Source organism: Arachis hypogaea, chromosome 15 (genome assembly GCF_003086295.3).
Source record: "Arachis hypogaea cultivar Tifrunner chromosome 15, arahy.Tifrunner.gnm2.J5K5, whole genome shotgun sequence".
Taxonomy (NCBI): domain Eukaryota; kingdom Viridiplantae; phylum Streptophyta; class Magnoliopsida; order Fabales; family Fabaceae; genus Arachis; species Arachis hypogaea.
In genome coordinates this window covers 106,748,530-106,758,318 of record NC_092050.1, presented here as the reverse complement: position 1 = coordinate 106,758,318, position 9,789 = coordinate 106,748,530, and the positions used below count along the sequence as shown (strand labels likewise).

The 9,789-nt window shown below is 40.6% G+C and overlaps 1 protein-coding gene across 4 annotated transcripts; it reads right to left on the bottom strand.

Annotated features, from left to right (window-relative positions):
* Positions 1–3,521: 3,521 nt before the first annotated feature.
* Positions 3,522–9,003, bottom strand: LOC112750464 (WPP domain-interacting tail-anchored protein 2). Of its 4 annotated transcripts, none has more exons than XM_072216552.1 (6): positions 8,198–8,576; positions 6,963–7,347; positions 6,740–6,885; positions 5,494–6,626; positions 5,143–5,340; positions 3,522–3,950 (listed from the first exon to the last, which is right to left on the bottom strand). In XM_072216552.1, exons 3-6 carry the CDS (start codon positions 6,861–6,863, stop codon positions 3,756–3,758), a joined length of 1,650 nt encoding a protein of 549 aa, XP_072072653.1. In that variant the 5' UTR covers positions 6,864–6,885; positions 6,963–7,347; positions 8,198–8,576; the 3' UTR covers positions 3,522–3,755. The 4 variants fall into 4 exon arrangements, with proteins under 4 accessions (XP_072072653.1, XP_025654980.1, XP_072072654.1 ...); XM_072216553.1 differs by having other exon boundaries at positions 3,768–3,950; positions 5,139–5,340; positions 8,198–8,585; XM_025799195.3 differs by having other exon boundaries at positions 6,740–7,347; positions 8,198–8,968.
* Positions 9,004–9,789: the final 786 nt, after the last annotated feature.

Below are 9,789 nucleotides of genomic sequence, written 5' to 3'. Positions count from 1 at the left end.
AAGCAATGAGCCCACCCCAAAAAGGCGGTAACAAAAATGATACGACGAGCAAGGCGAAAGATAGTAACGGCCACTCGGCCAAACGACTAACTTAACATAAATGTTACGAAGTATCAAATTACAAAACATGCAACAAATGTTCAACAAATCTACATCAAAACGTTCAAGTTATAAGAAGTCACTTCCTAGGCATGTCGACAATCTTGCCGTCTTGGATCATCTTGAAGACCCCAGTGGCCGACGTGTCAAAGTCGGGAGCCACGATTTTCACCTGAGCCTTCAGGGCGTCCTCAGTCATAGAGATCGCATTCTTCCCTTGTTCTTTGGTCGCTTTCAGCTTCTTCCTGAGCTCCTCGACCTCGACTTTAGCGGCTTTAGCCAACGACACGGCTTGGTCCCGCTCCTTTTCCAAGGCCGCCACCCGACCCTGAGCAGCGTTCAGCTGGCTCTCCAAGGTCATCTCCCGCTCAGCTAAACGGGCCACCGTCTCGTCGGAAGCCTTCAATTTCTCCTCGGCAGATGTCGTCCTTTCCTCGGATGCCTTAAGCTTCTCCCCCATCTCGGACAACTGGCTCTGGAGCAGCTCAACTCGCACCTTGAAATCATTGTTTGCCTGGGCAGAGGATTCGAGCTTCCTCCAGAGGGCCTGCATTCCCAACAACTTGAACTCAACCTTTCGAGCTATCACGGCCCCCCAGAGCAAAGTCCGGTACATCCATCTCGCCTGTCCAGCCAGGTCGGTTTCGTGAAAATGCTCCTCCGTCCCAGGGATCAGCTGCGAGTTGATAAAGGTTGTGGCATCGAAATTTCTCTCCATGATGGTGAGAGTCCCCTCCGGGCTCGCAGACGCCCTCCGCCTCTTAGGGGTGTGGATGAGTTCCACATCATCATCTTCCTGATGGGCAGAGGACGAGTGCCCGCCAACGACGACCTCGGGAGGGGGAGAAGCCTGCGCCCCTTCTGGATTCTTGCCCGACATGTCGGTATCCTGGGGAGAGGGCACAGACTGACCCTCCTTCTCCCCGGAAGGCCCCTCCGGCTTCCCGGCGTCTTTCTCTTCGGCCTTCTCCTCGTCACTTTCCTCGAAGAAGGTCTTCATTAAATTTTCAAGCCCTGTCACTGAGGCAGACATCTCCACTGCAGCAAACAGATAAACGCGTCAGTCGTCAGATCAAGAAAAACAAGCAATAAGAAATAATACGAACACAAAACAATATGACTCACAGATAGAGCTCCTGGCGGCCTCCCGTTCACCCATAAGGAGATGGGGATTTACGGGGTTCTTCTCAAAAAGGGCAAATAACACATCAGCTATTTTCTTATTTACAGGGGACATCCTTTTATATGTCACCTTAATAAAAGAGTTCGACCCTGCCCCAAAACTCCAATAAGTGGGGATGAGGCGCTCTCCCTCTAACAACAACCAAAAGGGGTGACGCCCCTTGACGGGGCGGACTTTGAAGAACTTATCTTTGAACCCATGGTAGGAGTCCTCGAACAGGCCAAATATTCTCCTACCTTGGGCAGACCGGAAAGAGAGGAACCCCTTCCTCGCTTTCCCTTGTTTGGAGGGATTGGTGAGGTTGAAGAAGAAGAGGAAGACATCCACCGACACCGGTAGCTCGAGATACTCGCAAACCATCTCGAAACAGCGGATAGAAGCCCAACTGTTCGGATGGAGCTGTGATGGCGACACGGATATCCGACCAAGAAGCGCCATTTGGAAATCGGAAAACGGTATCCGAACGCCAACCTGAGTGAACATGGCTTTGTAAAACCAAATCCAGTCGGCAACCCGGGGAGAGTGGAGATTGATCTCGTACAGCCGCTCATGGGGGCAGGCACGATGGTCTCGTAATTGGTCTCTTCGTCTGTTCCCCACATAAGTACCCGGCTTGCCGGAACTTCGCCAGATCCATCTGGTTCGGCGAGTCCTTTATATCCGAAGTCACCCAAGCGTAGGGATCATAGCTCGCCGCGGAAGGTGAAGGCCGAGAGACAACACGAGGCATACCTACAGCGGGGTACCAATCCGTTAGTCTATGAGGTCGGGAGTCCGGAAAAAATCCAGAAACTATACCCTTTCCAATCAGTCATGACCAAATATGACTAAAAGCTATACCTATCACGCAAATCACCTAGAAACCTACCCTGGAATGGTACCCCTCCCCTAACACGTCTAACTAGCATTGAAAGGCCACATAACAGCAAAAATGGCAAAGCAAATACATACAACAAGCATGCGAGAACGAAACAGAAAAGAGAAGGATTCTAGAATTACCTGAATTGGTTGCAGGAACTTGAAAGTGAAGGAAGAGGCACAGAGACGCTCGAACAAGAAGGTTTGGATATCAGGGAGAGAAGAAAATGGGAATAGCGAAAGTGGGAGCAAAGGAAATAAGAAACTGTTTAAAAACTGCTGCATAAAGCGCGAAAAGGCCAGGGGTAAAATGGTCTTCGCGCGCGGGGTTTTTCGTAACCCATTATGAGCATTTAATGCTCAGCGCGAAGAACGAAGCGACAAAACGGTCGCCTCAACAACCAAGAGACGCGCGCAGGGGCACGTCCCTCCCACGGTCAGCCGACCCGACAACAACACACGAACGAAGAAATCACGCGCCACCAATGTCCCTCACGACCATCATTGGCGCGTCGGGGGCACTGTTACGGCCTGGCCCAGAATTCCTGCGGGTCGGCCCGACCCGAACGCCACCCGGTCCGGATATATGCCCCGCAACCGACCCGGACACGCGTCCAAGACAGCTCATGTGCAGCTGTGGGACAACGTCCCTAGAAACATGGGCCTGTTCTCATCGGGCCCACCTCTGACAGGTATATAAGGGGAAGACTTGCTCTTCCCCCAAGGTACGTCACATATCACACTACCTTTTCCGCCTGCACATTTACTGACAAGAGCGTCGGAGTGTCTTTGCAGGTGACACCCCCCCCTTTTTCCACACGAAGTACTCGGGACCTCGCGTATCGCTGACCGGCAGTCCACGACTTGACGAGCCCCTGCCATCATCCCGGATCACAACCCGAACCGTCCGGTAACCGACCAACCGAACAGGTCATATTGCTTTGATTCCAATAATGAATATGGTACCAACAAATGAAACTGTCCTAGTTAGATTTCAGAGAAAACAGTTCCCCATAATAGTATCTTTTGCTATGACAATTAATAAGTCTCAGAGACAAACTTTATTTCATGTTCAATTGTACTTTGCCCAAACTAATTTTTACACATGACCAATTATATGTGGTACTTTCAAGAGTTATGAGCAAGAGAAGTTTAAAAATTTTACTCATGAATCACATAAGAGTGTCTGCAAATTCAACCATCAATATTGTTTATAGAGAAGTCTTTAAAAAAAAATAGGATTCTAACGTAAATATTTTAATTTTATTTTAAATTCTGTATTAAAATCAAATAATAATTATTTCACTTTGAAAAAATGTAAAATGATGATTACTCACTATTTTTAAGTTAAACTTTGATTTTAATAATAATTTTATAAATCTTTTGAAATAGTAATTATTTTGTGTGTTTTTTCTTAAAATATTTAAAAATGTAAATACTTTTTTCTACTTTTATGAATTTTTCCGGCACGAGTTCATATACTAGTAATAATAATAATATGCTTACACCAATTCTAGGATAGTAGGATCACATGAACAGATGAATATACAAACCAGAAGCCAACGGACTTGAGGACAAAACAAAAACAAAAAATTTCTACGTCCTACATAATAACTTAGCCATCAAATGAAGCTTTCAAAAGGGAAAACGTTTCATTATCGAATAAGAAGAAAGCTAACACAGAAACCAGTGGAACAATGATCATTGCCATTAAAAGAAATGTGAAGTTCCTCCATTTAGAGGACTTGCTTGATGATATATATGATACTGTTTGTGTTTCAGAGCTTGCCTCTCCTGCTTGTTCAGCCACCTAATAACAGAAACCAAAACATAGGGAAGCTTTAGTATAGGGAAAATATTATATTATGAAATAACGATGGATGGCCTGGGAATTTGTTATTGTATAATGCAAGATCCTAATTTTGTAGTTTCCAATGTAGAAATTAGAAAATAAATATCCTAGGATAAATTACACGGACCTTCCATTAGATTGGGCAATAGTATTACACACCATACCCTCTATTTAAAAATGGACACACTAACCTCCTCTTATATCAAAATTAATATAACAGTCCACATCCATATATTTTATAAAAATGACACTGAACTCTCTTTTAGACATGAGATTGAGTTCCATGACTAATCAAGGGGACGTCAATGTGATTTCTCCAACATACTATTGCAAGAAATCAATTGTCTATCGATTAATGTTGGGCATTTTGCTTCACTGCTCTAAGAATTACCATAGCATCCAAGTATGCTTGAAAGCTCTAAAATAATGTTTTTGTAGTGATCATGCAAACGAAAGGTGATCTGGGAAGAGAGAAATGAAGTAAGCTCCATCATGTTAGCATTTAGCAAGGTTGCCTTCTAGAAGGCTTTGTCGACCATGTTATGTAATCACTGGATTAACATGAAGAGAAGGTAATAATAGAACATAGGCATAGGAATGATGACAAGGAGGGGAAATGTGAAGTCCATTGTCAATGCAATTATGCGAACATCTCGTTGTAGAATAGAATGAGTCTACAATGGCATACGGCCATACGGGAAGACCTCAACCTTATATTAACTTCATTGAGTCTACATTTTTTTTTTTTTTTGGTGTCTCATTGAATCTACATTGATCTTTCTAAGTTCATTCTCCTATAATGATAATAGTAATAATAATACAGATAAAAACAGCTCAGAATCTACCAGTGTAAAGTAACTTTCAGGGGATTAAAATAAGGATAAATTTATTTCTAGATTTTTATCACTGATTCAAGAGAATATTCCTTGTATATGCATTGGCTGATAAGTATCATCATTGGTGCCAAAAGATTCAAATATCATGCAACATGCCAATGGTATTATGTACTAATGGAAATGAATGCCCTGAAAGAACTTCCATTGAGTTAATTGACTTGTGCATCAATGCTTTTCAAGGAACTAGCTATGAAGCAGAACCAATTACAAAACACCTAAATTGAATTCAACTAGTGAAAAAGATAAGTACCTGCCTTGAAGGTGTTATTCAAGGGATCTGCTCCTTCTTCATCAGATGATTTTGTACAGCTACCATTGCTTGAGTCAATGTTGGAATCTTGATCTTCATTTCTATTATTTAGTCCGTTGTTGCAAGCATCTAGAGGGGCGCCAATTTTAGTATCCTGTAACTTCTCTACCAGACATTTATTTTCATTTCTCAAAGCATGTAGCTGCATGAAGAACAATGCCAACAGTTATGATATCATGTTTAGATATCATAGTTGAGTAATGTATAACTATTTTTTGACACGACAAAAAAAGAGAGAAAGAGAAAGAACAGCAGTAATAATGACAATTGTCATGTAACTTATTGAAGTCAATACCTGTTTATTGATACGCTCCCTTTCGGCAGCTAGTTGCATTATCATATCCATGATAAACTTGGATCTGGTATCAATTTCTTTGGCACTAGATAATTTTGAATTGCAAGCATGATCCAAAGATAATTTCATGCTGATCATGCTGGACCTGAGGAGATCCAATTCTTTATTAAGTTCTAAGATAGTATTGGATAGCACAATGCATTGCTCTTCAGCACTCTCTTTCTTACTTTCAGCTTTTGAAGCCTTTGATTTTAGCTCTTCAATCAATATTTCCATATCCCATATTGCTGTGTATAACATGTTCTGCTGTTCTTGACTTGCTTCAGAAGATGCCTTTGCATTCTGCAGCTGGCTATCTAATTCCCTTAGTTGCTTCTCGAGTGAACCAACTTTCTTCTCTGCAGCACTCGCACTTCCTTTGTGAAAATTCAGCTCTTCGGTAAGTTCCAAGTTGGTCTCAGTTAACTGTGTAACCTTTGCTTCTGCAGTCTCCGCCCGATTTTCGGCAATGTCAACACTTTCTTTGAGGGAAACAACCAAATTTTCCAGTTCAATGAGTTGCTCTTGACTAGTTTCATTCTCTGCAATCACAGAATTTAGCCGAAGCTCAAAATCCCTTTGCTCTTCTTCGCGGAGTTTGACCTTTTCCTTTAAAGCCAACACTTCAGACTTCAGCTGCATATTCTCGACATTACATCTCTCAAGCTTCTCTATAGCGGCATCTTTATCCTTGACTTCTTCTATGAAATCTTGAACTTTTGATTTCAGCTCATTTTCTCGGTGAATATAACCATTGAGGTTGAACTCAGTTAGTTGGAGGCGCCCCATTAGACCTTTGGAAATCCCCATCAGCACCTCCACAGCATTGTCTGCCTCTAGAAATCTTCCCCAAACAACTTCTGCTGCTTCTTCCATACGAAGCGCTACCTGTTCCGTGTAGTGAAGTTTCAGCTTTACCTCTTCATTTTTCCTCAGCTCCACTAACTTCTTTTCAAGATCTAGCTCCCTCACGAGGGACTTCTCAAGCATTCGAAGAAGATATTTTCGTTGTTCAACCATCTGATCACTGGATTTTACTTTCATATCTGTCAGTTGACTGTTTTCCAATAAATTAAAGACCCTCTCCATTTTGCCTGTTTACACAGGTGATTGAGAAAAGTGAACAATCATCCAAAACTGGGAAAAGAACTGTAACATACCATTTTTGGAAAATAACATAAAATAATTAGCAGAGATTTGAACTTACAATTATCATCTTTTAAAGCAGCAATTGTTTTCTGTAACTGGGTTGACTGCATCTTCAACTCCAATAGCTGCTGCTGAAACTGCTTCATAGATTCTTCACAGCCAAGCAATTTTTTTTCCATCATATGAGAAACTTCTGTCAAATGTCTGCATGAAAATATTTTACGACGGGCATCAACAATTTCTTCCTGCAGAGTGTCCATGAAATTGTCCAGCTCTCTTACCTCTGAATCTAAAATGCCAGACAATAGATCCAACGTCATCGCCCTCTCAAAGAAGTTTGCCAAGATGCAGTCATCCTTTGTATCTATTGCTTCAAGATCATTTTCCCGGGCCAACAGATAAATATAAAGTACATGCAGGTTCATTAGTTTTTCAGAAAAATATGCTAAGCGGAAGTCTATCTCCGTTAAGGCTTGAAGTGCTATCTCCATTTCTTGCATGTCATCTTCTTTAGTTGAGATCCCCTCAACTGAGTAGAGTTTTCTAAAATCGGCATCTGTAGCATATAAGCCTTCTTGAACTTTCTCGGTAGATTCATCCATTACCAACCTTCAATTCTCTTGGTTCAGCAATCAGCAACCAGTTCTGAAGTTTAAAAACAAATTTCTGCAGAAAAAGAAATAGCCATAATTATGGTACTAATACAGTAATACGTGTGCAATTCAACTGCTAAATCAGGTCGATGCCTAGCCTTGATGCTCACCAGTAAATGATCCAGTCATAGGGACTGAAGATTTTTCTTGATACATACAATGCTGGTTATTTTACAGGATCAATTAACCAAGTTCATTTCTTTTGCAAATTACATCCATTCACCTTTCATTTGATATCAATTTCAAATTCTTACACATATAGAAGCATTTCATTGCGTCAAGAGATACCAGACTTAGAAAAGGAATGAAACATCCAAAGAATTTGGGTGCATAGTTCGTTTTCTACAAACTACAAGGCATTTTCAATTCCTCCTCTATTCTAATTCATCATCATGTAATCACCAATAAAACAACCACAAACATAAAGTTTAGTGTTTGTATCAACCAATTAATGAATAGAGAAGAATCCTACTATTTAAATAGTTGAATTCTGCTTAAGTTCATTTCAGATGCACTAAGTATGTTAATTAATTTGCCCTTGTCATAACATGCAGAAAACGATCACTTCCACAAACGAAGAAGCATCAAACGCAAACTTGGTAACAGAAACCATAGGGGACTTTCGATTTTTCTAACAGATTCAATGTACAATACTACAACAATGAATAATCCTTATGATACACTGGAAAAAATGCCAAAAAATTAACTAATTATACTATCTATAAACATGTGTCGCTGAAAATTTAGCTTGCAAACCAGAAGACTTTGTAGAGATTCCAGCAGCAACAAGAAGCATTTAATACATAACAGATAAAGAAAATTAACCAAAAGTTAACATCAAATTGAATTGGGTTCATACATACCTTACTCTACATGCATCAGGGTCCTCCTGGCTCCCTCAGCAAGAAAAGGATCTTCGAAAAGCAACATGAAAAAAATCTTCCAGCAAACTCTATCTACTTATTTGTACCTTGAAGTAGCCAAGGCTTTTTAACTACCACACGTTTTTTCCCCCCAAATTAACGTTACTTAAATAAATGAGTCACCTTGCTTTTATTATTTTTTTACCCGCTCTACAAGGCAAGAGGAAACTAAAAAAAAAAAACAAAAACAAATAAATGCACAAACAAAAAATGTTATCTTCCTCCCGTGTGGATCGGTGAGGTGGTGGTTGTGGAAGGAAAGAGAAATAGCTAAACAGTGGTCAAAACTCAACAAAAATGGTCAGTGTTAGTGATATGTGTAATGAATTGAATAATCAAAGTGGAACGAAGAGTTGGATTTGAATTTAGGGTTGATCCTTGAATTGTCGATGTTGACTTTAAAATCATTTCACTTCAGTTTTGAGCTTAAGAGTTATTTTTGAGGCAGAAATGCAAAAACTAAAAGCTAGATAGAGAATGCTAATTTGCAAATTGCGAAAACGGTACAAAGAGTAAACTGTAAAAGGAACAGATCTATCATCAGTAATTCATTAGTACTAATCTGTCTAGTGTCTCCTACTATTATTGCGTAAGGTAAAAAGTTCGGAATCAAGAGTGGAACATGCTGCGAGTTAAAGTGTTGATGTCGTTAGTGGGTCCTGATTATTTTGGTTCAGACTTGAGACGACTTCTTTTTGAGTTGTGCGTTGTGAGTTGTGAGAGAGGTTTATCAATCATTTATTATTGCGGATGCTCGTTATCATGATTCATGATTAAGTACTAACAAATTAAATGCTGCTGCTCTAGATTTTGGGAAATTTTTTAAATAATTAAAATAAATTAGTTATTATATATAACTTATAATCCCTTATCTAATTCTCTCAATCATTCCCACCCTATATAACTTATAATTTATATTTTATATTACTTGTTCCGTCCTAGATGAGACGAGATATATGACGCCAAAGTTAGCTGCTTACGCCCTGAGAAGAGCTTATATGTTGTCTAGGGAACAACGTTGCAAGAGAACCTCGACACCTTGAAACACAGCGACGAAAGCACCTGCAATAAGCACTCCGACGCCCAAATAAGAACAGGGATTATCAGAGAATAAAAAAAATAAACTAGAGCGAGTAAATGTAACCTCACTGTTCATAGGCTATTTGGCTTGGTTTTATAGGCGAGTAAGGTGTTAGTTGAGATTTGTGTGTTCCGATATGTCTGGTGGGTGCCGTTGCTGGCATCTTTGACTGTTGCAGAGTTGTGATCGTGTTTGGGTAGTGGGCTCCGTTATTGTAGGTAATAGTTGGAAGGTAGCGCAGACTTGTTGATGACTCAGTCAGAGGTTTCCGTTGTTGCTTTGTTTGTTTCCGGGCTTTATGTTCGGTTTCTTCAGTTATGATCTTATTGCCAAGAATAACGGGGTACACATCATAGTCCCCAAACTCGACTGGTGTTTGTGTGGAAAAGAGCAAGCGAGCTTTAATGGGCTTGTGGTTGACTCTTACTATACGTAGGTCTTTAGTGTTTGG